This window comes from Podarcis bocagei (assembly GCF_964188305.1).
Source record: "Podarcis bocagei genome assembly, chromosome: 1".
NCBI lineage: Eukaryota > Metazoa > Chordata > Lepidosauria > Squamata > Lacertidae > Podarcis > Podarcis bocagei.
Window position 1 is genome coordinate 8,151,591 of NC_138125.1, and position 27,791 is coordinate 8,179,381.

At 49.0% G+C, this 27,791-nt stretch overlaps 1 protein-coding gene across 1 annotated transcript; it reads left to right on the forward strand.

The window, feature by feature from the left end:
- The first annotated feature begins 826 nt into the window (after nt 1-826).
- Nucleotides 827-27,791, forward strand: DACT1 (dishevelled binding antagonist of beta catenin 1). The gene is made up of 4 exons (XM_081191913.1): nt 827-1,410; nt 14,738-14,870; nt 17,672-17,827; nt 19,033-27,791. Exons 1-4 carry the CDS (start codon nt 1,039-1,041, stop codon nt 20,862-20,864), a joined length of 2,493 nt encoding a protein of 830 aa, XP_081048039.1. The 5' UTR covers nt 827-1,038; the 3' UTR covers nt 20,865-27,791.

Sequence of the window (27,791 nt, forward strand, 5' to 3'; positions counted from 1 at the left end):
TTCCAGTGTTCCCCCTCGCAGTGCCTTGATTTCCCGGAATCGTGGAGTTGGAAGGGACCATGAGGATGATTATTATTATTTATTGAATTTATATACCGCCCTATTGCAGGGGGTTCGATCATCTAGTCCAGCCCACTGTGAAGTGGGAATCTTTTGCCCGATGTAGGATTCGAACCCACAACCCTGAGATTAGGAGTCCCATGATGCTATAAAGACTTGAGTGCTGCCACGCTTGGGCAGGGAAAGATTGCTGGCAAAAGATTCCTTCATTGCAGGGGTTGGACTAGATGACCCTCGTAGTCCCTTCCAATTCTACTATATGTTATATGGTATATCATGTCGTATTATATATGTTTCCTTGACATGGCATGTCAACTAATTGTGGACCAGGGTTTACAGCGAGGCTCACATGGGCAAGTGAGAGAAGAAGTTGGTGCAGCAAGAGACTCTCCATTTCAAGGTCGTGGGTTCGAGTCCTACACTGGGCAAAAGATTCCCTGCATCGCAGCCGGTCAGCCTAGATGACCCTCGTGGTCCCTTCCTTGCAACTTTGCGATTCCATGATTCTAACCGCCGTCCAAGCTCCCCCCCCCCCCGCCCGGTCCGCGCGCCCCTCACCGCGGCGTCTGGCCGGCTGGCTCTGGGCCGCGGCCGCTTGGCGCGCGTGACCTCCAGGGGGGCTTCCTTCGCCGCCGCCGCCGGGGGGCGGGAGAATCGGAGGGAGGGAGGGAGAGAAGGAGGGAGACGGGGAGGCGCAGCGCCCGAGCAGCCGGGAGAGGGCGAGGGGAGGAGCCGGGAAAGGAAAAGGGGGCTTGGGAGGAGAGCGAGCCGAGACGCCGCAGAGGAAGGAGGCAGCCCGGGCGCTCCGGGGAGAGGCGGCGGCGGTGGGGCAGGGATGCGCTTGCCGGGGGGCTGCCAGATCCCGGTGCCCCGGGGCTCCGCGCGTTGAGCGCCTCGGGGCTCTGCGGAGCGCATCTTCCGCGCTCGCCCTCGCGCCCGGATCTCCATGCGCTGATCGAGGGAGGTGCCGGCTCGGGGATGAAGCAGGCGATCGCGGAGCCCGGGCAGCTGCAGGGCCCCCCGGCGTCGTCGGGGCGGGAGCCCGAGGCCCGGTGGCCGCGCGACGGCGCCAAGAGCGAGGCGAGCGAGGCGGAGCGGCTGCGCACCCGCGAGCGCCTGGAGGCCACCCTGGCCGGGCTGGCCGAGCTGGAGTTGCTGCGCCAGCGCCACGAGCTGCGCGTCAAGCGGCTGCTGGCCGCCGCGCCCACCGATGCCCGGCCGGGGGGCAGCGGCTCCGGGGAGACGGCGGCAGGAGAGGCAGCCGCGCCAGGGGTCGCCGCCGCCGCCGCCCCGCGCAGCCTGGAGGAGAAGTTCCTGGAGGAGAACATCCTGCTCCTGCGGAGGCAGCTGGTGAGCCCAGGGGCGCAGCGCGGCGGGGGCGCGGCGGAGGCGCAGCGCAGCCTGGCGGGTGGGGCGGAGGGTCGCGGAGACCCCCCCTTGCGGCGGAAGGAGTAGGTGCCGGCACAGCCGTCCCCCAATCCCCGCACCTCTTTGCAGCGCACGGGGCGCGCGGCGAGGGGACTTCTGAGCGCGTGCAGAAAGCGCCTCGTCTTAATCCGGGCGCACGTGGGAGTTGGCAATCGGGTGTCTATTTCCATCTCCTTTGGGAGCCCCCCCTTGTCTGAGCCTTCCCTCGGGTAATGGCTGCTCTTTATTAAGAGTCCTGAGCGCCGGATTCGTTGGGTTGCAGATCAGGAGCGCCTCGGAGAGAGACGGTTTATAGGGGATAAAAAGAGGTTTGTCTTGGGCGCCTGAGAAAGCTTCCCTGCTGGAAATGCACTTGGAGATATTTTTGAGAGCTGCTCCGTTGGGGGCGGAATGACCGGTCACTTCCATACAGAGCGAGTCCGGGGGTAGGGACACACCTTTGCTTTCGAAGCACCCCCAAAAGCTTATGGGGTGACTCTAGATGGGTGGGGGGAAGAAGGAAAGAAAGGGCAAGCGCCAACTCGTTGGTGAGGGTGTGTGTGAGATCGAGGGTGCATGCAGAATAAAACCGAGCTGTCTGTCTCAGTCGGTTAGAAGTCAGTGGCAGGGAGCCCCATTGCAGGGGATTTGAGGCTCCGCTCCAAATGAGGGAGCAGAGGACCTGGGCACTCACCCGTGGCCCATACAAAATGTGGGGACACCCCCTTTCTTGTATGAGTTTGTGGGAGACGCAGTGTTCTTTGGAGTCTCCCAGTGCTCCAAAACATCAGAACTGCAGGATGCAGAATAGACACCAGTCTGTCTCAAAGAATCGAATGGTTCTCTCTGAAGCAATCTGCGGGTAGTATCCTAGTGCAGAAATCAGAATAGTAAATATTTTTAAAATCTGCTCTATTCTAGGCAGGACAGCCAGCCTCCTGCTCCTGTTCTCTGGGCTCCCCTTTGCTCATCCTCTTTGGGGTCTAACAATAGCAGCCATAGCTGCTAGTATGTAGTGATTAATTACTGCAGCTTCCAAATGAGGTGGAGGGGAGGGGGCTGTGGGTGGGTGTGTTTGCCACCGCACTGCACTGAAAGTGACCTTAGGGAATGGCTTTTCCTTTTTCCCTCTTCCTAAATTCAGTGGTTTTTTCCTTTCGTCTTTTCGTGGGAGATTTGGGGAGGGCACTTGGCGAAGGAGTGTATCGCTAGCTCGCTGTATTCCTTGGGCACGGACGCCAATATTAGATTGCCTGCTGCATGGAATTAATTTGCCTCCTGCCGATGCTGTTAAGGGACTGTGTGTCCGTGTTGGCAAGAGCGGACAGGAGGGCCAGGAAGGAAGCATTTATCTTATTGAGTTTCTGTCCTCGCTGGGGCCTTTCGGAGATTGCTTTTGTTGAATTGTAAATGGGGAATTAGGAAGAACTGGGCGGAATGATTAGAGCATCACCTGATCACTGTAGTCTATTTCTGTAGTCAACTCTTAGGCGTCCAAGAACACGGTTCGGGGTACCTGGATTAAGCATGGCTTAAAGGAAGCATGCCTTAAATTGAGGCAGACTGTTGGCCTATGTAGCTCAGTACAGCTTGCACTGGCTGGCAGCAGCTCTCCAGGGTTTCAGATGAAGGATGTTTGTGGAGAGGCTGGGGATTGAATTTGAGACTTTTCTGCGTGCGGACGCTCTGCCTCTGAGCTTACAGCCCTGCCTGTCCTGGGAGGAGGAGAGTCTGCAGAGAACAATGGGTGCCAGGGAAATTCTCCTGCACAAGCCTCACTGAAATGAATGGGAACGGCGCTGCTCTTGCATGCTTTCCGCTCTGTAAAGCCAGCGGGAACACCTTCTGCAGCGCCGCTAAGAAATACACTGGCAGCAAAGGCATGGGAATTGGCTGGTGCTCCCCTAGACTGGATCCTGCTGCATTCCAGTGGGGATGGTGCAGGAGCAAAGGGATCTTTGCCCACTGCAGCGAAGGAGGGTTTTCCTTCCTTTCCCGTGCGCAGCTTGAAAGGCAAGAGGTTCCGGCTGGCTTGCAACTGCTGGCACCCAAGGCCTTTCTGTGTGCTCCGTTCCAGCGGAGGTTTGTGCAAGGGAAGTTTCAGGGGAGATGTTACTTTTGCCACACTGAGAAAAGAAAGGATCGTCAGACTCGAGTCTCTTGCCCTTGGCAGCTTGTTAAGCGAGGCTGTTCATGTCTTCTGTGCCATGACTTTCTCTGCCAAGGAAGGCGAGGTCTGTGCGCCAGGGGTGGGGGACGAAAGCAGCTCAGCTTCTGCAGTCAAAGGCAGTGAAGCCAAGAATCACCCCACCTCTGTAGAAATAGATGGAAATGTTGCTTATGGCACAACAATGTGCTCAATTGGTATGTTTGATTTTGAACATGATATTAAAAGGCAGTGTGTTGCGCATGCAAGAGTAGGCAAGGAGCATTGGAGTGGACCAGGAGCACTGCAGTGGGGAACATTACAGGGGGTCACGAAATAATAATAATAATAATAATTTATTTATTTCCCCAGCCACTCTGGGCAGCTTCCAACAAAGTATTAAAATACAGTAGTCTGTTAAACATTAAAAGCTTCCCTAAACAGGGCTGCCTTCAGATGTCTTCTAAAAGTCTGGTAGTTGTTTGTTCTCTTTGACATCTGGTGGGAGGGCGTTCCACAGGGCGTGCGCCACTACCGAGAAGGCCCTCTGCCTGGTTCCCTGTAGCTTTGCTTCTTGCAGTGAGAGAACCGCCAGAAGGCCCTCGGCGTTGGACCTCAGTGTCTGGGCAGAATGATGGGGGTGGAGATGCTTCTTCAGGTATACTGGGCCGAAAAAGGGCTGGGTGATGGGTGACAGTGAAGGACCCACAAGTAGCGGTCACTTGCTAGAACAAACAAGAAGCCTGCAGCCAGGAAGCAGAATGGTCAGTTCAAATAGCTTCTACTCCTCAGTTTATCAGTCCTGGTGTCCCCCTTACCCCGCTTGCCAGGTCACTGTTGCACCGACAGTAGAAGTAGCATGCAAGATTCCCCATCCTTCAAACTCTTAAAGTATATACAACAGCTCTTTCAGGATCTAGAACCTGAATGCCCAGTCCCAGCCAAAGGGACAGCTTTCGCTTCCCTCACAGGAGTTGGACTGCGCATGTTCCAGCTGCTCTGTTCCTGGAGCAGTTGGAAAGTTTGTGGACATTCTGTGCCGTCACACAGCTGGTGTCCAGGCAGCGTTAGAAACTGGGATAGAAAAGCTAGGAGCCAAATGGCTTCTGGGACCTGGGTTGTGGGTGCCAAAACAGAATGTCTGGTCACTACTGAAGCGGGGGGGGGGGGTCGGCAACACTTTTTATTTTGTATTCTGATAAGCATGGACTAATACGCAATTCACATAAGTGACACATTGTTAATATCACATTTTTAGCAGAAATGGTTAATACATGTTTAATTCGGTGTTTACAATAAAAATATTGGTACCATACTTCAGTTTTCAAAACATTCTACTCTTTATTGTTAAATTCCTTAATGTATTGTCTATCCTTAACATATACAGTGGTACCTCGGGTTACAGATGCTTCAGGTTACAGACGCTTCAGGTTACAGACGCTTCAGGTTACAGACTCCGCTAACCCAGAAATAGTGCTTCAGGTTAAGAACTTTGCTTCAGGATGATAACAGAAATTGGGCTCCGGCGGCGCAGCAGCAGCAGGAGGTCCCATTAGCTAAAGTGGTGCTTCAGGTTAAGAACATTTTCAGGTTAAGAATGAACCTCCGGAACAAATTAAGTTCGTAACCCAAGGTACCACTGTACTTTGAGGCTTCAAAGCACATACATTTCAGTAATCCTTGAGTGTCAGCCAAGCGCAAAAAATGGTGCCCGGACTTTTGGAGGTGCTCGCAAATGGAGAATTTTTAGGTGCAAAATGCTCCTGGCGCCCTGCTAGTTTCAAACCCTGTGTCCAGGGCTTTATTACCATAAGCACAACAAGGTACAGGTGTGTGTGGAACACCTGTTTTGCAGGTGTGAGCTGGGAACTGGGCGATGAAGGAATGCAGAAAACTCATGGGCGTTTTTAGCAGCTGTCATTGCAACCACTGCCATTGGATAGTTCAGCCAGGAAAGAGAACCGGGGGGGGGGGAGGGCAGTAATTCGGACCATAGACTTGCCTATAGTTTCAAAGAAGTGTTTGTTGACAGTATGTTGCAGATTGTGTTATGGAAACCACAGGATGTGCTCAGATCCAGCGTCCGGGCTTCCGACTCAAGCATCGGAGCATCGAGAATCTTACAGAACAGAATGCTGGATCATTTAGCCAGGCTCTTACGAAGGCAGGCAGGTTTTGCACTAGCAATAATCTTGCTCCATGGGTCCAGATGTTCTGCGCATGCACATCAGCACCAGAGTCTCCTCCAGCCTGCATGGTGCAGGTCAGGGCCTTGCTGTCCCAGGGGGCGTATTTTTGAAGGCCATCCTAGGAGATCTCCATGCTTGCCATTGACCTCCTTGGTAGATGCCAGGCTGAAAGCAACCACGCTTCTGTCCCTCCAGAATCCCAAGCCAGCTTCCTCTGTGTTGTAATGCAATCTTTGACGCCTGCTATTCCTCGAAGGAACCGGAAGGAATCAGAGCTGTGGGCAAACGATAGAATACAGGTCTTGTCTCCTGTCCTTCAAAGGCAGATGGAGCTGGGGGAGGACATCAGAAGGACCTGATTTTCACGATGGTAAACCTGATGCTTATGGGAAGCCCATAAGCAATTGTTGTTGTTTAGTCGTTTAGTCGTGTCCGACTCTTCGTGACTCCATGGACCAGAGCACGCCAGGCACTCCTGTCTTCCACTGCCTCCCACAGTTTGGTCAAACTCATGCTGGTAGCTTCGAGAACACTGTCCGACAATCTCGTCCTCTGTCTTCCCCTTCTCCTTGTGCCCTCCATCTTTCCCAGTATCAGGGTCCTTTCCAGGGAGTCTTCTCTTCTCATGAGGTGGTCAAAGTATTGGAGCCTCAGCTTCACGATCTGTCCTTCCAGTGAGCACTCAGGGCTGATTTCCTTCAGAATGGATAGGTTTGATCTTCTTGCAGTCCATGGGACTCTCAAGAGTCTCCTCCAGCACCAGAATTCAAAATCATCAATTCTTCGGCGATCAGCCTTCCTTATGGTCTAGCTCTCACTTCCATACATCACTACCGGGAAAACCATAGCTTTAACTACCCATAAGCAGTACCTGAGCACAACTGTCCTTCGGCCCAACTGCGCATTCAAGCAGCTGGCATTCAGAAGAATACTTCTTCCTCCAGTGTTGGCACAACATCGCCCTTGTAACTGGTAGCCATTGACAGCCGTATCCTGCATCCGTTGGTCTGATCCTCTTTGGAAGCCGCCGGGCTTAAAACAGTGCGTGTGAAAAGGATATGGGGGTCTTGGTGGACCATGAGCTGAACATGACCCAACAGTTTGATGCAGCAGCAAAAAAGGCTAATCTTCTATTTTTGAATCTGGTTCTTTCTGCCCAAGTACAGAACCTTACATTGTTGGAGCCCCAGTCAGTATAGACTTTGGAGGGAGGGAGGTTGAGAAATGAGGGCCTAGCCTCACTCAGCCTCTTTCCATTTATTTTAATATATATATTAAAGGTAAAATAATAAAATCGAAAGGGGGTGGGGTGGACTCACAACGGTACTTTAAAACATACAAGATATCGAATACTGAAACAGAATAAAGTTGCCTCAACTTTCCGAGCATCTGGGTATGCTAGTCTGAACAGGAATAATTTTATGAGGTGCCAAAAAGAGGATAGTGAAGGCGCATGCTTGAAAATATTCAATTTGATACTACAGGATTCAATTCAACACTACAGGATTGAAATTTCATTCTGAAAAGGCTTGGATGGATAGTTAGATAGATGAAGATAGATAGATAGATGATAGGTAGATAGATACTGTAGGTAGGTAGGTAGGTAGGTAGATAGATAGATGATAGATGATAGATACATAGATAGACAGATAGATAGATGTCTTCAGTGTGAATCTAAATGAGTGGATTGTTGATTCATTACTAATGGTAAATGAATGAATGAATGAATGAAAGGGGCCATCACACAGAAGGCCCTGCTTCTGGTGGACACAAAGTGAACAGTGGGAACGGTTGATGCCACCAGGAAGTCAGTCTCTCCAGTAGCCCATTCCCAAGTTGTTTAATAAAATCATAGAATTGTACGGTTGGAAGGGCCTCTAAGGGTCATCTAGTTCAGCCCCCTGCAATGCAGGAATCTCAGTTAAGCATCCATGACAGATCCAGCCTCTGCTTAAAAACCTCCAAGGAAGGAGAGTCCACAACTTCCCGAGGGAGACTGTTCCACTGTCAAACAGCTCTTACTGTCCCAAAGTTTTTCCTGATGTTTAGTCGGAATCTCCTTGGACTTTTAAAATAAGAAACACCCCTTTGAGCTTTGCCCACCTTGAATCTGGCCTGGCAGCAGATAGACAGCTTCAACTGATGGCGTTTAGCTTCGCCTTTTGATTCTGTAATTCACCCCTACTTTTTCTCCTTGCCCTACCTGCCAGGCTGCTCCAATCAGCTGCCTTTTGCACAGAAAGGGGCTGCCCTTCGGCCTGCCCAGAAGTGGCAAGGAAGCCTCCTTAACAAATGTGATGCTCTCCTGGGTGCCATAAATCGGAAGCTGCGTCGGACATTCAGATTCCAAAAAACGTTTGAAAATCGGAGCATTTACTTCTGGGTTTTCGGCGTTCAGGAGCCAAAACGTATGGTAACGGGAGGTGTTTGGGAACCAAGGTTTGACTGTGTCACAGTTTCCAAAAATGGAACAGAACCAGTGTTAGAAACTCAGATATACAGTGGTACCTCGGGTTACATAAGCTTCAGGTTACAGACTCTGCTAACCCAGAAATATTACCTCAGGTTAAGAACTTTGCTTCAGGATGAGAACAGCGCAGCGGCAGCAGGAGGCCCCATTAGTGAAAGTGGTGCTTCAGGTTAAGAACAATTTCAGGTTAAGAACAGACCTCCAGAACAAATTAAGTTGTTAACCTGAGGTTCCACTGTATATGCCAGACACCAAATGGCTGCTTAAACCAAGGTTACAGTAGCCAAAACGGAATTTCTACTTGCCATTTGTGGGCAAGACACCTCTAAAGTCTTATTTTCCAAGTGACGGAATGGCTTTGTTTGATTCTCGGTTAGACATCTGGCTAGTTCAGACGACAGCCTTGAGCTCTAGGCTAAGAACATTGAGAACTTAAAGAAGGAAAGTCACTTGACCCAGGGACAGTCCACAAATATATTTGGCCAATTCCTGCCTCTTTTTCTTAATGTTGACACGGACCATTCATAGCGTAAGAATATTCTTCACAACTGGGAGCAGGGCAGTGGGGTGGGGGGAAGTGAAGACAAGCAGGAGCAATTAAATAGAACATTGTTCACTGCTCCTGCTCAGGCTGCACAGAAAAAAATGGCATTTTGGTTCCTGAAATTCATTCCGATTGTGCCGATACAGATAACAGATACAGTTCTACAGGATGGGCTATTAGTGTGTGAAAACAGTCCAGATCCAATGATCTCCAGATGGTGGAGACATCAGGCACCATCCTGGCACCCAGGAATCTTCACTTGGTCGCAAGCGGCCACTAGCTAGGAGCAAAATGTCCCTGGCGAATTTCGAACAAAAGAGGTGAGTCCTGCAAAACAACTGTCAAAAGGCCAGAGTAAAGAGTCGTGTCTTCAGCATGCGGTGAAAACTGTACAAAGAGGACGTCAATCTTTGGCATTCTCTTTCCCCCCGCAGTAGTCTTCTCAAATGTTGCATTGTAAGGTCTTTGCAGGCAGAGACCTGTGTCTTTTGCTTAAGGAATCCTGCAAAGCTCTTCATAGGTTGACTGTGCTGCATAGATGACAGCAGGCAGATAGATGCCAGAGGACTCTGAAGAGGCCTGTCACATTGATAGGAGCCTGATGGATGGCTCACAGTCGGACCAGCCATCTGGACGTCATGGGAAATGAATCTCGTGAGCAGCAGCTCAGTGTGGTGTGTGCATGTGGGGGAAGGGGGACATAACGCATGGATGTGCTTTGCGCTAATGCACATCGCAGAATCGTAGAGTTGGAAGGGACCCAAAGGATCATCTAGTGGAACCCTCTGTCATGTAGTGAATCAAGGTGCATTATCTCAGGGATGGGGAACTCCTGGCTCTCAAGGTGTTGTTGGACTCTTACAAGCTCCAGCTGGCATGACCAGTGAGCCTTTATTTATTTATTATTTGCCGTTATATCCAAGGAGCTTAAGGGTGGTGCACTTGGTTCCCCATAATTCCTATTTTATTCTCACAACAACCCTGTGAGGTGCTTTAGACAGAGAGGGTGTGGTAGGCTCAGGGTCACCCAGGTCTTAGTCTAATAATAATAATAATAATAATAATAATAATAATAATAATAATAATATTTATATCCCGCACATCTGGCTGGGCACCCCCAGCCATTCTGGACGGCTCCCAACAGAATACTGAAAACACGATAAAACATCAAACATTAAAAACTTCCCTAAACAGGGTTGCCTTCAGATGTCTTCTAAAAGTCAGATACAGTGGTACCTCAGGTTACATACGCTTCAGGTTGCAGACTCCGCTAACCCAGAAATAGTACCTCGGGTTAAGAACTTTGCTTCAGGATGAGAACAGAAATCGTGCTCCGGCGGCGCAGCGGCAACAGGAGGCCCCATTATCTAAAGTGGTGCTTCAGGTTAAGAACAGTTTCAGGTTAAGAATGGACCTCTGGAACGGATTAAGTACTTAACCCGAGGTATTACTGTAGTTGTCTGACACTTTTAACCACACTGTACAGTGGTGCCTCGCAAGACGAAAAGAATCCGTTCTGTGATTCTCTTCGTCTAGCGGTTTTTTCGTCTTGCGAAGCAAGCCCATTGAAGGATTAGCGGCTTTTAGCGGCTTTTAGTGGCTTATCTGCTGATCGGATCAGCTGATAAGCGGCTTAGCGGCTTAGAAAAGGGGGGGGGGAGGAAAAAAACCCAGCAGGAACTCGCAATACATTGTCGTCTTGCGAAGCAAGCCCATAGGAAATTTGTTTTGCGAAGCACCTCCAAAACGGAAAACTCTTTCGTCTAGCGAGTTTTTCGTCTTGCGAGGCATTCGTCTTGCGGGGCACCACTGTACTTGACAGCCTCAACGTTTTTTCTCTCCAGTAGTTTCTGTTGAAGGCCAGGACTAGGACATGATGACCCAGTGTTAGAAACTCAGGTATACAAGATAGGCGCCAAATGGCTCGTTAAACCAAGGTTACAGTCAGCAAAACGGGGTGTCTAGTTGCCATTTTTGGACAAGACGGCTCTAAAGTCTTATTTTTGAAATGATGGACTGGCTGTGATTGATTATCAGTTAAACATCTGGCTAGTTCAGATGACAACCCTGAGCTAGGTTAAGAGCTTTGATGATAAGTTAAAGCATTCGTAACATAAGAATATTATTCATGACTGTGAGCAGGGCAGCGGGGTGGGGTAAGTGAAGACAAGCTACAGAAAATAACTACAGTGGACCCAGGCATCCCCAGGCATGCACCTCCAGATGGTGGAGATGTCAGGGATCATCCTGGCATCTTCACTTGGTTGTTGACACTTTCTTAATAGGTTTGTGAGACAGGACTTCTCTTTGCAGAAGCCATGCTTGGCTCTGCTTCAGCAAGGCTTGTTCTTCCATATGCTTGGCTTTTTTTTATCTTTGCCAATACTCCCCATCCCATCAGTTTTCCCAGGATGGACATTAAGCTAGCAAGCCTGCCGTTTCCCTCTGGATCCCCTTTTTAAAAATTAGTGTTACATTGGCTACTTTCCAGTCCTCGGGTGTGGAGGCTGATCTGAGGGACAAGTTGCATATTTTGTTAGAAGAGCAGTAATTTCACATTTGAGTTATTTGAGGACTCTTTGAGTAGAGGCTATCTGGACCCAGCATTTCGTCAGCTTTTATTTGGTCTGTTCGGCCTAGAACTTCACCTCTAATCCCCACTGTCTACCTCAGTTCCTCAGATTCCCAGACAGTTGTCTGTTTACTTAGAAAGGGCCACCATGATCGGATTTGAGAACATGACCATGTAATCCTATTAGCTGGGGAGTCCCGGAGAAAGCACCAAATCTTGGGACTTGCGCTACTTGAGTAAGCAAGAGTTTGGTCGCCTTCCTAGTCCAGTTAGACGAAGCGTCAGCGATTTGCCAAAGTTCTCTGCCCGTCACGTAATCCTGGTCTTGTGCCTGCTGGAGTGGACACTGGCACTACTAGAAAGGAAATTCGGGCATCATTAGAGAGGCGATAGACCTGCCTTGCCAATAGCCTACAAAAGAAACTCAAGTCTGGGAAATCTAATATATTCAGGTCTTCGTTTTGCAAGATGCTTTGTACCGCGAAGTTCCCTTTCAGTCTTAATTTAGCTCTTTTGTGCATTTGACGCTGGAAAGCATTTGGCATAATATAAATAGTAGCTGCAACCAAATATTGCAGCATGGAATGTTGCTGTTCAGGATTCCACCCATTGCATTTCCCTCCCGCACTTGTTCCATCTCTGTCCCCAAACAGCCGGCCAGCAATAATTTTCTTAAGATGATTTTCTATCTTCTAGAAACCTTTGGGGTTCTTCCAAGCATGCAGATGCCCCCTTCTTGAGCATGGGGCGTGCGTTTTGGACACAAATGCAACAGCATACACAGCCTGAAGATCAGAAACAGAGGGAGGGATAATAATCTTGTGTCGTACATCATTGTTCGAAATTCACCAGCTGCTGGGTGCATTTTGCACTTGGCTATCGGCCACTTGCTACCAAGTGAAGATGCCATGATGGCACCTGATTTCTACATAGCTGTCAACTTTTCCCATTTCTTGCGAGGAATCCTATTCAGAATAAGGGACTTTCCCTTTAAAAAAGGGAAAAGTAGACAGCTATGTTTCTGCAGCATCTGGAGGCGCATACCTGGGGATCCTTTGACCTTACCTGTTTTCACACACTAACAACATAGCCTTCAGAATTCTGTCTGATATTTTATTTGTACATTCAGAATGAATTTCAGGAATCAAAAAGTCGTAATCCAGAATGCAGCAGCTAGGCTGGTGACTGGGAACAGCCGCTGCGACCATATAACACCAGTGCTAAGGGATCTTCACTGGCTCCCAGTACATTTCCAAGCACAATTCAAAGTGTTGGTGCAGACCTTTAAAGCCCTAAACGGCCTCGGCCCTGTATATCTGAAGGAGCATCTCCAACCCCATCGTTCTACCCGGACACTGAGGTCCAGCGCCCAGGGCCTTCTGGTGGTTCCCTCACTGCGAGAAGTGAGGTTACAGGGAACCAGGCAGAGGGCCTTCTCGGTAGTGGCACCTGCCCTGTGGAATGCCCTTCCATCAGATGTCAAGGAAATAAATAGCTATACCCCTTTTAGAAGACATCTGAAGGCAGTCCTATATTAGAAAGCTTTTAATTTTTGATGTTTTGTTGTGTTTTTATATGTGTTGGAAGCCTCCCAGAGTGGCTGGGGCAACCCAGCCAGATGGGTGGGATATAAATAATAAACTTATTATTATTAAATTATTAGGTTAGGCTGAGAGACAGTAACTGGCCCAGTGTTGTCCAGTGAGCTTCATGTGACTGAGTGGGGATTCGAACCCGCGGCCTCCCAGGTCCTAGTTCAACACTCTAACCACTAAGCCACATGCTGGATCTATTCACAGTGGCATAGAAATGGCCTGAGACTGCTAGCTGATTTTAGTCGTGTGGAACCTCAATGACAACATCCCGCAAGCAAAGGCGTTGACATTTTTTTGTCATCAGATCAGACCTGATAAGTTAATGAATTTTCCACCGTTCCCTGTAACATTTTTTTTTCTTCAGAGGAAATGCAGCAAAACAATGATGCGTACAAAGCAATGTAGACAGGCAAGATGATGGAGAGATATGATTATGAGATTCAGCAGGAAAACTGATTGCTCTGACCCAGAGGTTAATGATCGTATTCTAAATACATTCTTTATAGCAGTTTGCATCAAGAACACCTTTGCATATTTGCTTAAGCTCTCTTGTTATTTTGAGAAAGTAATGCACTTGTGTAACTGAGGATAGTGAAGGGAATTACCGTGTGCCTTTATCCCCCTTTTAACGTTGATCCAGCTCTCTTGCTTGCATGCTTATAAGCATATATAGATTGCAACAGAGGTTATAACTCAATGCCTGCATTATAAAACACATTCGTAGCCTGACATGTTCAGACCCTGGGTCCTTTACTTTCCTGAAGACTGTATTGGATCAAACACACAGGGCTCCGATTCTGTTGACGTGCCCTGGGGGGGGGGGGAGTACAACGAGAATCCAGTTAGGAAACTGGGTTTGACTGGGTCCAAAACTGGCGCATCCTCCAGGGGCCACTTTTGACAGGTGGGGTTATAACATTCTTTAATATAATAATAATTATAATAAAGCTTCCAGGATCAAGGGGCAAAGAAGGTGTTTCTTTTAAAAATGGCTTTGGATGGGATACAACAACATGGGTGGGAGGAAGAGGAAACACTCTCCTTCCTGGTCAGTAAGGCGTGCAGGATTTTAGAGGGCAGCATCATGGGTAGCAGTGTACCACAGGCTTCGAACAATGGCCACACTGCACCTGCAAACAAATAAATCCCAGCTGTGTGATGAGTGCAGAAGGGAAGGATTGAGGAGACCAGGCCTGAATCATCCCAGGAACAGGAGGACAGCATAGATTTGGAAGAGTGGTTTGCAGAGGGGCATAGTTCAGAAGGCAGAAGCTGGGAAATGCTTCATGGGGAACAGCTAGCAGAAGAAACAGTGGAAGAGAGAGAGTTAAAAGGTTCACAATCCCTGGAAAGCATCCAACCCCCTTCTCCAAGGACACGGAGAGCTCGGAAAGTGTCAGAACAGAAAGCGCAGAGGGTACAAGCTCAGATTACAAGGCGTAGGAGTGACGTAGTTTAATAGGGATGGAGGGGGTGTAAGCCTTAATTGGGAGCACCGCCATTTCTAGGAGACATGTTCTTTGTTCTCACACTGTGATTATTAAAGATTCTAACTGGTAAGAAGTTCCTTTCGTTTGATCTTTTGTTTACTGCCACGGGGGAGGAACCCGGTTCCCCAAAGCCTGACACTTGGGTCCCTGAAGCAAAGTACCAAGCCCAGTCCTAAGTTTGCAGATCTCTGCTACTGCAGCACTTTTTTCTCTTCCTGACCCATCATCACTTAGGAGTCTCTTTGTCTTTTCGTTGCTTTTTAGAATTGCCTGCGACGGAGGGACGCGGGTTTGTTAAACCAGTTGCAAGAACTGGACAAGCAGATCAGCGACCTGAGGCTGGATGTTGAGAAAACGGCCGACGAGCAGCTTGAGACGGACAGCCGCCCCAGCTCAGGTAGGAATGAACCAGGGCTATTATTGAAAGAATTGTTTCTGGAACCACAGGAGAGGAGAGTGTTCTCGTGGTCAGGTCTTGCTTGCATGTTTCCTATTGGGGCAACTGGTTGGCCACTGTGATAATGGGAAGCTGGATGAGATGGGCCATTGGCCTGACCCAGCAAGGTTCTTCTTATGGGAATCAGAGAATTGCAGAGTTGGACGGGACCCTAAGGGTCATCTAGTCCAACCCCCTGCAATAAAGGAATATGCAGCTGTCCCATATGGAGAATCGAACCTGCAACCTTGGCGTTATCAGCACCGCTCTTTAACCAACTGAGCTACCCAAGCTCACTGTTCTGATTCTTCTGGTCATTTTTGCCAATTCGGCATAATCCGTCAATTTAATCTGCCATTCTCCTCTGGTAGGGACTTTATCTTCTTTCCATCTCTGGGCCAATAACATCTGTGCAGCTGTGGTCCCAAACATAAATAGTATTTTTTCTGCTCCCTTTGGATTTCGGCAGCTAGGATTCCTAAAAGAAAAGCTTTGGGTTGTTGTTTTTTTTAGAAAAAGTTATTTAAAATATTTTTTTCAATTCATTATAAATCATTTCCCAAAATTCTTTTACTACCTTACATGTCCACCACATATGATAAAAGGTGCCTTCTTTTTCCTTACATTTCCTACATACATTTGACACAGTTTCATGCATTTTTGCTAATTTAGTGAGAGTTAAATACCAACGGTAGATTTTGCAGCTCTCGAATGTTATTATTAGTAGTCATGATTATGATTGTTTTATTTAACAAAATTCATACTCAGCTTGATTGTAGGGAAGCATCTAAGCAGTTTGCGAGAAATATCAAGAATATCAATAAAACCAGATGAGTGAAAACATTTACACATGATTGAAATCAACAGCCAAAAAGATGCAGACACGTCAGCGCCTCCAGGTCTCGATAGACTAGTTCCAGCAAAAAATGTTTTAAGCAGACACCAAAAAGAGAACAGTGAAAGCGGCTGTCTGATTTCAATAGGCAGGGAGTTCCAAAGCTGAATCGTGCTACACACTAAGCGTCAATTCCTTTTCCACCTGTGCATGCAGAGGGCTTTGTGCAGAGAAGGCCGCTGATAGCAACACTGCGAAGGAGACATAAAGTGGGCATGGTTTCTCACAGCGTTGCATTGTGAGGAAATGCGGCAATTTTTTGGCCCGTTCATTTTGCCAGTGTTCATTTCAGCCTCGGTTTATAGCTGCAGCTGCCAAGCTGAAGTACAGTGGTATATTCTCACTTCCAGAAACAAATAGCAAACTCTGGCTTCAGTTGTGAAGTCTGCATACCCAAAGCAGCCTTAAGGTAAAGGTAAAGGGACCCCTGACCATTAGGTCTAGTCATGGCCGACTCTGGGGTTGCGGCGCTCATCTCTCTTTACTGGCCGAGGGAGGCAGCGTACAGCTTCCGCGTCATGTGGCCAGCATGACTAAGCCACTTCTGGCAAACCAGAGCAGCGCACTGAAATGCCGTTTACCTTCCCGCCGGAGTGGTACCTATTTATCTACTTGCACTTTGACGTGCTTTCGAACTGCTAGGTTGGCAGGAGCAGGGACCGAGCAATGGGAGCTCACCCTGTTGCGGGGATTCAAACTGCTGACCTTCCCATCGGCAAGCCCTAGGCTCAGTGGTTTAGACCAGTGTTTCCCAACCACTGTTCCGCGGCACACTAGTGTGCCGCGAGATGTTGCCTGGTGTGCCACAAGATGTTGCCTGGAGGGAGGCGGGCGAGTCGGGTGGTGAGAGGCGGGGCGGCGCCGGCGAGGAGAGGCCGCCCAGCACGGGGCTCTCGCCGTCTGCCTGCCTGGCTGCCTGCGAGCTCGGCGGGCAGCGCCTCCGTCCGCAGCGCCCGCCCCTGCCAAAGCTCACCCAGCCAAGCCGCGCTCTCCTTCCTGCCTCGCTTTGCTGCCTCCTCCCCCCCACCCCCAAAGCTTGGAGGTTCCCCGGCAAGGGGGAGGGAAAAAATTTGAAACTTACACTTTCGTGCGTCCCTCCCGGCGTGACGCTGCGCGCTGACGTCACGGGGCTGTAATGGTGGTGTGCCTCGAGATTTTTTTCATCAAACAAGTGTGCCTTTGCCCAAAAAAGGTTGGGAAACACTGGTTTAGACCACAGCGCCACCCGCGTCCCACCTTACTGAGAATCAAAAGGGGAGGTATCAGGATGCTCAGAAACTTTATGGGGGGGGGGACCTAGAGTCTGGAACTGGGAGAGAAAAGCAGAGGGCAGGAGGAATCAAGCATCCTTTGAAGATAACATGGCTGTAACTCCACACGAGAAACGCTTATGTCCCTGTGGAGATGGCAGTACTGAATTGGTGGCACACTCCCTTCTGGCTTGCACTCTTTATAAAGACTTGAGGGATGAGATTATCACCCCTCTTTTATTGTCTATTCTGGGTCGCCCAACCACTGCCACAGTGCCCTTTCTCTTGGCAGCTCAAGATGGGCAGGCGACAGCAAAGGTTGCAAGGTTTTTAGCTGGGGCAATCAGAATAAGACCCACTCTTTGACTATTGATTCAAAACCTTAAAATGTATTTTATATAATTGACTTTTTATTTCTATTCTTTGTGTATATCGTATTGTTGTTTTATCGCTATGGCTGATGGCTGATGCAAATAAAGATCCATTCATTCATTCACATGGCTGTAAGGTGTATTATGTAACACGTATTATGTGTTTACTTTCCAGCCTTGGCTTCTTCTATCGACTAGGTGTCACGTGATTAATGGGTTTTCCCCCATGTTTTTTTTTTAAAACAGGCTTCTACGAGCTGAGCGACGGGGCCTCAGGATCACTCTCCAACTCTTCCAACTCTGTTTTCAGCGAGTGTTTGTCCAGCTGCCACTCCAGCACCTGCTTCTGTAGCCCTTTGGACACATCCCTGAGTGGCTCTGATGGACGGCCCACGTCTGCAGGTATGGGAAAGGAGGTGGGGATTCCCTGGAGTGGCTTCGCGGATGGCTTGAGCCCTGTGAACCTTTCCCCATTCACTTCTTCATTCTTTAAGTGAATGCAGGAAGTGAGCCATGTGGGACTGGAGGTTGCTTGTGGGACACAACTTTTGGTTCCATCCATGGGGGCTGCTGGGTCAACCAGGGTCACACCTGGACTTTGTGGATCAAGCCTACTTATACAGAAGACTTGTTTCTCCAAATAAGAGCTATACAGGTGTGCTTAATAATAATAATAATAATAATAATAATAATTTATTGCCCGCCCATCTGGCCAGGCCTCCCCAGCCACTCTGGGCAGTTCCCAACAGAATACAGTGGTACCTTGGGTTACAAACACCTCAGGTTGCAAACACTTCGGGTTACAGACTCCGCTAACCCGGAAGTAGTTAAGAACTTTACCTCAGGATGAGAACAGAAATAGCGCAGCGGGAGGCCCCATTAGCTAAAGTGGTACCTCAGGTTAAGAACAGTTTCAGGTTAAGAACGGACCTCCGGAACGAATAAAACATCAAACATTTAAAACTTCCCTAGACAGGGCTGCCTTCAGATGTCTTCTAAAAGTCTAGTAGTTGTTCTCTTTAACATCTGGTGGGAGGGCGTTCCACAGGGCGGGTGCCACTACCAATAAGGCCCTCTGCCTGGTTCCCTGTAACCTTACTTCTCACAGGGAGGGAACCGCCAGAAGGCCCTTGGATCTGGACCTCAGTGTCTGGGCTGAATGATAGGGGTGGAGACGCTCCTTCAGGTGTACTGGGCTGAGGCCAAGGATCTCTTGTTGTTCAAAGTGAAAGGATGAAGCGAAACCTTTCTGAAAGTTGACTCAGTTTCCATCTTTTAAGGTTTGAGTTTTGGTGGGAACATTCCTATCTCCAGAAACATTTAAAGAAATTGCAGACAGGGGAGCCCTGCCATGATCAGAAGAGCAATATTTAAAATCTAGTATTTGTTAAGGTGGTTGTTGTTTTGCAGGAGAAATCCATGTTTCTGTAGCATTATGGGAAATCTGAATTCTACAGGAAACTGTGTCCTTGAGCATTTCTGGATATGGATTTTGAACTTTGGTTTTTGGACGGTTAAAATTTCTCAGCCTATTTACCATCCACGGATATTGTTGTTTCCTTTGACGGTGGAGTATTTCCTCACTTTCCCCCATTTCTTCCTTTCAGATCTCATCGGCTGGCTGGAATATAACAAAGGGAACCAGCATGAAGACCCATCGGTGGGGATGGCCTGCCGAGTGCTGTCCACACCGCACTCTAATTCCCTTGAGGTGGTTGCAGACGTGCATCCAAAATACCAGTGTGACCTGGTGTCGAAAAACGGGAACGACGTTTACCGCTACCCCAGCCCTTTACACGCCGTCGCGGTGCAGAGCCCCATGTTCCTTTTGCCAGTGACAGACAACCCCCCGAGGGAAGAGGCAGAGCACAACGTTGCGGACCTTTGCGTGGGACCCAAACACGACTCTGCGAAAGCGGGCACCTCCTGCCTCCCGCATAGCTCTCCTCCCGAGTCCTGTCCCCCAGCCAGTAAGAAAATAGACGGCTACATCTTGAGCCTTGTGCAAAAAAAGACCCCTTTGGTGCGGACTAACAAACTGAGGACGAATCTGAATGCAGACCCCGCCAAAGGGATTTTGAGGCACGGGAGTCTGTGTGTCCGGCAAGCGCCTGGGGTTGCAAGCGGCAGTTCGGCCGCTGCTCTCAAGAACCCAAATCAGGTCTTCCCCCATTCCAGCAGAGCCAGCACACCGCTTGACAGCAGCGCCTTCTCCCCTCTGAAGCAGCATTCGAGAGAAACTGAGCATCTGGAGAGCAAAAAGGTGCCTGCGCCCGTGGTCTTCCCACCAAATGCTAACCACGAACTTCAAAGCCAGCAGGCGGCGAGGAATGTCAAACCGCCAGAGCCGCCGCGGTGTCCGGTCGCAAGCAAGGGCGACGTCCCCAAGGAAAGTGGCCAGATTTTTGCGGAGAGCCCTCCCCAACACACAACGCCCCCGAAGGAAAGCAAAACCCTTCAGCTGCCCCGAAAGATCCTGTTCAAAAACAGTGGGGCACAAGCGGTCCACGGTGTTTTGCCGCCTCAGGAAACCAGGCCTCCGCTGGATTTCAAGAGCGACAGGTCGTCCTCTCAGGGCCTGGAGGAAGGCCTGCTGGTGAACGCCAAATACATCCCGGCTCAGCCGCAGACGGTCAGGCTTCACAAGGGCAGCCGGAGCGTCAGGATACTCAAAAGCTCCTTGGTGAAGCACAGATCCCACCTCGTCACCGTGCTGGAAAACGGGCCGCAGGCCGGCAGGGAGAAGGCCAAACCCTCCGGCAAGAAGTGCCGTTTCCCTGACGACCTGGATACAAATAAGAAGCCGAAGAAGGCCGCCGCGAGAGGGAAGAAAAGCGGCCACTTGCTGCCGGAGGCCGCCCTCCTGAGTCGGCCTCCCGGCGTCCTCAAGTCGGCGGTTAGGCCCCACAGCCGGGAGCCGGTGGTGGCGAAACCGAAGCACAAGAGGGCCGACTATCGCCGCTGGAAGCTGTCGGCCGAGGTCTCCTATGAAGAAGCCCTGAGGAGGGCGAGGAGGAACCGGAGGGAAGGTCTTGGGGCCTACGCTCAGGCTCCCCACCCGTACGCCAGCCCCTACGCCTACGTCGCGAGCGACTCGGAGTATTCGGCGGAGTGCGAGTCGCTCTTCCACTCGACGGTGGTGGACACCAGCGAGGACGAGAGGAGCAACTACACCACGAACTGCTTTGGGGACAGCGAGTCCAGCCTGAGCGAGGTGGAGTTTGTGGGCGAGAGCACAACGACCAGCGACTCGGATGAGAGCGGGGGGCTCATCTGGTCCCAGTTTGTGCAGACGCTCCCCATCCAGGCGGTCGCCGCCGCTTCCGAGCTCCATGAAAACGCAGCCAAAGCCTTCGTCAAGATTAAAGCCTCACACAACCTCAAGAAGAAGATCCTCCGCTTTCGGTCCGGCTCTCTCAAACTGATGACTACTGTCTGAAACGCATAACTAGTAGCTGAAGATGGCGGCAGTGGTGACTGACATGCCTACTGGGGAAGAGTGTGTGTGTTAAGGCAGCCTTCCTGAGGTTGGTGACCTCCAAATGTCTTTGACATTTGTGGAGTTGGAAGGGACCCCTGAGGGTCATCAAGTCCAACTCCACTCCAATGCAGAAATCTCAGCATGCGGTCCCCCATCCAATTTCAAACCATACTGGACCCTGCTTAGCTTTGCAAATGTGCTAGCAGTTTTATATTGCTGCAGTTTGGAGGTCACGGGAGTTGCAGAGGTCGGGGTTCAGGGGAAACTGCAGTGGTTGGGAATCATGGGAATTGCAGAGGTTGGGGAGCATAGGGACTGCAGTGGTCAAGGCTCATGGGAGTTGTAGTCCAAAACATTTGGAGGTCACCAGATAGGGGAGGCGTGGTGTAAGGGTATGTCTGCATTTGGGAGTTTTCGATGTGTCTTGGCCACACTTATTCAGGGCACAGAAGCAACACAAGCCAGCTTCAAGAGAAAATGCACTTTTCGGGGGGAGGGAGGGCTTCCCTTGCAAGAGGCGAGGCGCCCCAGCAGAGAATTCATCCGGTCACCTCATGGCTTCACTGCTGGAAGGCACAGGACCCTTTGCTGAGAGCAGCAAAGCGCTCAGCCCACCACCCTCCAGAGAGGCAGCCATGTTGCGTTACGTTATTGTTTGTGTATACATGCCGCCTGCCAGCCAAAAGTGCTCCCAAGAACAAACAGATGCATACAAAGACAATAATGCAAGCGCAACATGGAGCAAATGAGAACGATGCAAATTCAAAATGTTTCGGCAGTATTAAAACCTGTGCACATCGGTGTTTCTGGCAGGCAAAGAGCATTCCCTACAAGGACAAGAATACTTGAGCAGCCCCTTTGTCTCACGAGGGTCCTGGGCAGCAGGGTTTTGCAAGCCCCATGAGGCTTGCAGTAGACTCTCCCCCCTGTGACCACGTGCCCAACAGTCAAACTGACCTCTCCTTGGTCATCTTACGCTCAAAGGTTGTCCACTTGCGCTAAGAGCAGCCCAGAACTACTTGCAAGCGAGAGCAGCTCCTCTTGGCTTCTTTTTGAAATGCTAATCTGGGGCCAGTAGATGTTCTTGTGAGCTTGCATGCCTGTTGCCTGCCCGGAACACCAAACCAGGATGCTGCTTGCCAAATCCGCTTGCAGGTAGATGCTTCAAGCTTCCAAGGCTGCCTTTCCAGTCTTTGAAAAACATTGAAGGGAAGTTAGTAGCTTTTTATTGAGATACCGAGGGAGCAAGCAATATATATCCTGTGAAATGCAAAGTGTGGTGCTGTGTGATTATTATTATTTTTAACGCTAAATAGCCAGCCATTGGGACAGGGGAGAATCAGGATTGGGACTGTGGTGGACAGGGAGACGAGCAGTTAACCCTCTTCTTCTGCGTTGCTGAAAATTCCCCTTCCCACTCCCTCTAAGAAGCTATAGTTTGGCATGGGAAAAGGGGGGGGGGGTTCAGAGAGTTAATTTGAGTGGGATCATGGCGCTGGGGGAAAAGGTTTTTTGTTTTGTTTTTAATCTTTTCGTTGTGGTCCTGATCCTGATTAGTACCTCCCCTGCAGGAGCTGTTTATTTAAATAATAGTAATAACAATAACAATGGCCATGGCAAATTATGCATTTAACATAACATGGAACTTGGGCTATGGCAATCAGCCTTGTTACAGTGCTGCCCCTTCCGGTACATCTCAAGGCCCTTCCTGAGACAGACTGCCCTGAGACCTTCAGATGAAGGGCAGCAGACAGATATAATAAACAAAGAAAGTAAATAACAGCTTTGCAAAGAGGGCAGGTGCCTAGCTCACAAAACATTTACTCTCCCGCCAGACCACACACACCTGTGTTGGTCACTTATGCATGTTGCAAGCCTTGCAGGAGGGATTAGTGTGGTCAGAGCAAGCTCTCTTCCACTTTACAAAAGCTTTCTTGCTTGGTCGCCTGATGGTGACGATGACTCGCCCTAGGCGACCGGGCAAGTGGCTATTTGCAAGCCTGCTATAGCAGAAAAATGAGCAAAGCCTTTCTCTATGCAGAAACTTTACCCTCCCTGGTTTCTGGTGCTGCTTCCCTCCTTCCCGGACGTGTGCTAATATGCCAAAACGACGGTCTCATGCAGAGGTGCCGAGCGCATATGTGCGCCTCTCGCCACTTACACGAAACAAGGTGCTTCTTGTAAATATTTCCCCAGAATGCTGTTGTTTTGAGTTCCTTAAATGCACATATTTAAATCTTGACGGACTGCTTAAATGATGTTACTTGAACCTCCCAACTTTTTTGTTGGATACTAGTGCCTTTTACGTGGCAAAACCCACTGTGCTAGTTTTTAACAAAGGAACAGTACCACCACTTTTTCAGCTGTGATGGCTTCAAGTGCATAGTGGAGTGGGAAAAACGTCTGCAGCGAGCGTTGATTTCTCTCCTAGTCGGTCGAAGGGCATCTGGACCCTATGCTAAACCTTACTTTGGCTTCTAAACATCCTTGTTTCATACAGAAAAGTTGCTCCTCTACCTCTTCTTACAGAGACAGAAACACACCATTGACATGCATGCAACACACACAATGTAAAAAAGACTGGTGGCTTTTTTTGAGCAGGGGCAACGTGACTTCCCTCTCCTGCGGTCTTCCTTTTCCTTCCTTTTTTCCAAACAGAATCACTAGAGTTGTCTGGATGTGGTTTTTAATTTTTTAAAAATAAAACTAGAATTCATTTTTAGGATCTCGTAGGAGGCTGCCTTATCCCAGATCAGAATATTTGTCAATCTGGCCCAGCATTGTCTGGGTCAGTCATGCCACCACCTGCCATCCATATACCTGGAGATCCCGGGGATTGAACCCGTGGCCTTCAGGTGTTCTGCCGTTGAGCTGTGGAAATATGAATTTGCCTTAGGGGGACTGGTCCAGCTAACCCACTGTCTGTCTAGCGGGAGTTCTTCAGAATCCAAAGGTGGACCTCTTTCTGAACATGGCTAAATGATGTCCTTGAGATGCTTGGGAATGCATCAAAGATCCTTCTGCACATGTTCTACCTCTGAGCTGTTGGTCTCTTCCCATCCCTTCCCAGTTGCAGCATCAGTGCTGCTCATGCTAAGCACTCTTCCTTGATAGCAGAGACTGAGGGGCACATAGCCTTGTATTTTTGTTTTAAAATCCCTGCAAGCCACAGATATTAAATAGGTGGTCCACCCCAGTTTTCCATCCCTGGTTCAGAAAACCTCATTGGCTGTGGTTGGACACAGCGCCCAATGTTTCCTGTAGCAGAATCTGCTGGATGACCTGGAATCTCAAGAGCGTGCCCTCTAAATGCTTATTATTATTTGCCTTGTTTTAAGAACAAGCTCTAGTGTTCGCGGCTGAGAACCAAGACCTGGAAGTTGTGTTCCAAACACCAAATGAGACACTGAAACAAAATATTGCGCAGACCTTGAAATTCAGTAAAGGGTCTGGATTCTGAAATCCAGTGTTTCCAATTGCAAACCGATTTTCACATGTTTTGAACTTCAACACTATGGGGATATTTAAGAAACAATATACGTGCAACTTAGATTCTGTAATGTTCAGTATCAATGTGCAAGATTTTAGTACGTGCAGATTTTATTTGTATTCCAAAACCACCTAAACAGATAATTGGGAATGTCAAAATGTCCATGAGGGTTTATTGTTAATTGTTAAGGATAAGTAGGGGTTGTTGTTTTTCCGGGGGGGGGGGGGGTGTTAAATAAAAAAGGACTTAAAAATAATAATAATTGCCAGATTGGAGGAGATGCTTTAGAGAACAGGTGGGCAGGGATCAGGCTACTGACATCTACCTTGTTTTTCACTAGAACCCCAAGCAGAGATAAGCAGTGGCAGGAGACAGGCATGCAGATAAATAAGATGTACTTGCAGGCCTTTTGCACAAAACAGCCACCCTGGTCTCCTCTTCCCCTGAACGTTTGTAGTTTCAGCCAATAGGTTGAGAAGAAGCCTTTTAGATGTAGCTGTTCATCGTGATCCATGTGCATTGCCTATTGTAACAACTCGAGAGAGTTGGGACTACAGCTGAGTGGCAGAACATCTGCCTTCCGTGCTGAAGGTTCCAGGTCCAGCCCTTGGCATCGCCGGGTAAGGTGAGGAGAGAGCCATTTCTGAAACCCAGGAGAGCCACTGCCAGTCCGAGTAGACCATATAGAGCTCGATGAGCCTATGTTGTGTCTTGTTTTAAGGCAGCTCCCTGTTCTCTTACCCAGTTGCGAAGCTCTCTTCCGCCAAGGCCAATGGTCTTGCTGAACTCCTGCCACCCAAAACTAACATGGAAAATGGACAGAGACATTGGGAATCATAGTTGGAGGAGACCATGTGGGTTCCCTCTGGTCTACAAGGACTTGTCAGGAGCTCGGTGGGGAACAAGTATGTTCCCAGCCCTACCCAGAGAAGACGGGGATTGAAGCAGAGATATTTTTGTGCACAAAGCATGGGCTTGTACCACCAAGCGACAGTCCCTTCTCCTTGGCCTGAACCAAGGCTTGGAAGGCTGTGAAAGTTGATAGCCCCCAAAGACCGCTTCCATAGGCCGTTTTTACTATGAGAAGTAAGCTCTCCTAGACAGCTTTGCGGAAGTGGTGGGTGGAGCCAGAGGGGAAGTGGGTGGAGCAACAGAGAGTTGGTTCTTACCTTTCGTAAGGTAGCTTACATTCAGTCAGAGGTTGGTTTGCATTGTGGGGCCCACCTGGCTTCCCTCCTGTGGGGCTGCTGCCACTTGCCAGGAGAGGCAGCAGGGAGCTTGGTGCTGTGGGGGGCAGGGACAGCAGATAGGGCAGAAAGTGGGGAGCCCAGCAGACATCAGATCTATAATGTGTGATAGGCTGAGTTTTGCAAGGGCAGAGTAAGGAGGAGAAAGCATATGATTTAGCTGAGATTCCTGCATTGCAAGGGGTTGGAATGGATGACCCGTAGGGTCCCTTCCAACTCTACAAGTCTATGATTCTGTGAAATGGGCAGGCTGAGGTGAGTGGGGCTGAGTCCCAGGGCCAGACAGAAAGACCTGAAGGGCCACAGTGACTGAATACCTCCCACGCTTTCTGCTCACCTGGTCTGGCTAACTGCTAAGAATAAACAAACATCTCCTTCTGTCGAAATAGCAGCCTCTGCTCTTGTGTCATGTGGAAATGAACAACCTTGGCAATATTATGAGGCAGTGCTTCAGATAAGGGCATTAGGCAGCTGAGAAACACGGAGATTTGCAATCTCTGAGGAACACTGAATGGACACTGCAGAAGCAACGAGTTCAATGTGTGTCCTAACAAAAAGACCTGGTGTTTGCAGTACAGTCTGAACTTCGGTTTGAGTAGGGATTATGAGCTTTGTGTTCTGTCGCATGGTGCTTCATCCAGCCTTGCGCTTCTCTGGTTAATATGTTCCTGGGCTTTGTATGGGACTATCCCGTAGCATAAAATGTGGTGCAGTTAGGGTGTAGCCGTTTATTTCCATGCCACGTTTGCGGCTCAGATTATGCTGTGCAGGCTCTGTCTACTTCACGTCTTAAGAACGTGTAAAGAGCTGTGTGCATGTTCAGAACAATGCGCCATCTTCTAGTCAAGCATCCTGTTTCTCAGTGACGAACCAGAGGCCTCTTTTGGCAAGCCAATGAGAAGGACATGAGCTCAAAGCTCTTGCGTTTCTTCCCCTGAGATGTGACATTCAGTGATGTGGTGTCTCTGGTTCTTGAGGTAGTATTCTGGCACCCTGACTAGTTAACCATCAATAGCCTTACCCTCCATGAATTTGTCTAATCCCCTTTTAAAGCGGCCACAAGTTGGCTGTCGCCACATTTGGTTGCAAATTCCATTATTTATTCTGTGCTGCATGAAGAAGTCTTCTATCCTGGACACTGGTTAGGCGCTGTCAACTTATAAAGCAGTCTCATACCTCTTTAGATAGTCACCTAAGCACCTTGGGAACTGTAGTTGGTTAAGGATGGCCAAGAATTGCTAGAGGGCCCCTGTGCTCTTTGAAGAACCACAGTTCCCAGATGCTCCCACTAACCATCCCTTTTTTAAAAAGAGTGCTTTTGATCATCATGGTTTGTGCTCATGATGATGTCAGGACAGTCAGATGTGATCCTGCAGATGCACTGGGAAGTTCCCTTGGAAGAGGGCTTGGATGTTGAATTGCTCTAGAAATTGTAGCTCTGTGAGGGGAATGGGGTCTCCTAGCAACTCTCAACAAGCCTCAGTTCCTATGATTCTTTGGGGGAAGCCATGACTGTTTAAAGTGGTATGATAGTGCTTTAAATGCATAGTGCAGATGGGGATAAATTGGCTTTCTTGGATGACCTTGGGTTCTGTAAAGGGAGAAAAACTTTATTTCTACTTCATGCCATCTATGATTTTATAATCCTCTTAACGTGCCCACCCCCTTCCTGGCCTTATTTTTCCTAAACTAACTCCCTTCTCTCTCTCTCTCTCTCTCTCTCTCTCTCTCTCTCTCTCTCTCTCTCTCACACACACACACACACACACACACACACACAGTGCAACTTTTCGCTGCATCTCCTTGAACATTTCTGAACCTTCTTCCAGTTCCGCAATATCCTTTTTGAGATGCAGCAGCCAGAACTATACCCAGTATTCAGTATTCTTGATTTCTCACCCTGTGAACTCTGGGGAAAACCAAGAAAGGTTTGGTTGTTGTTGTTTTTTTTAAAAAAATAGTATATTGTATAATATTCACTTTCTTAAAACACACACAAATATGCATGTTGTGAGCATGAGCGTCTGTCATGTTGATACTTCAGTCATTGTCCAATAAGCAGCTGTGTTTTACAGCTATATAAAAATCATATCGCTATGTAAATTAATATAATGCATCAATATGCTGTAATAAACAGTTGTCTTTTAA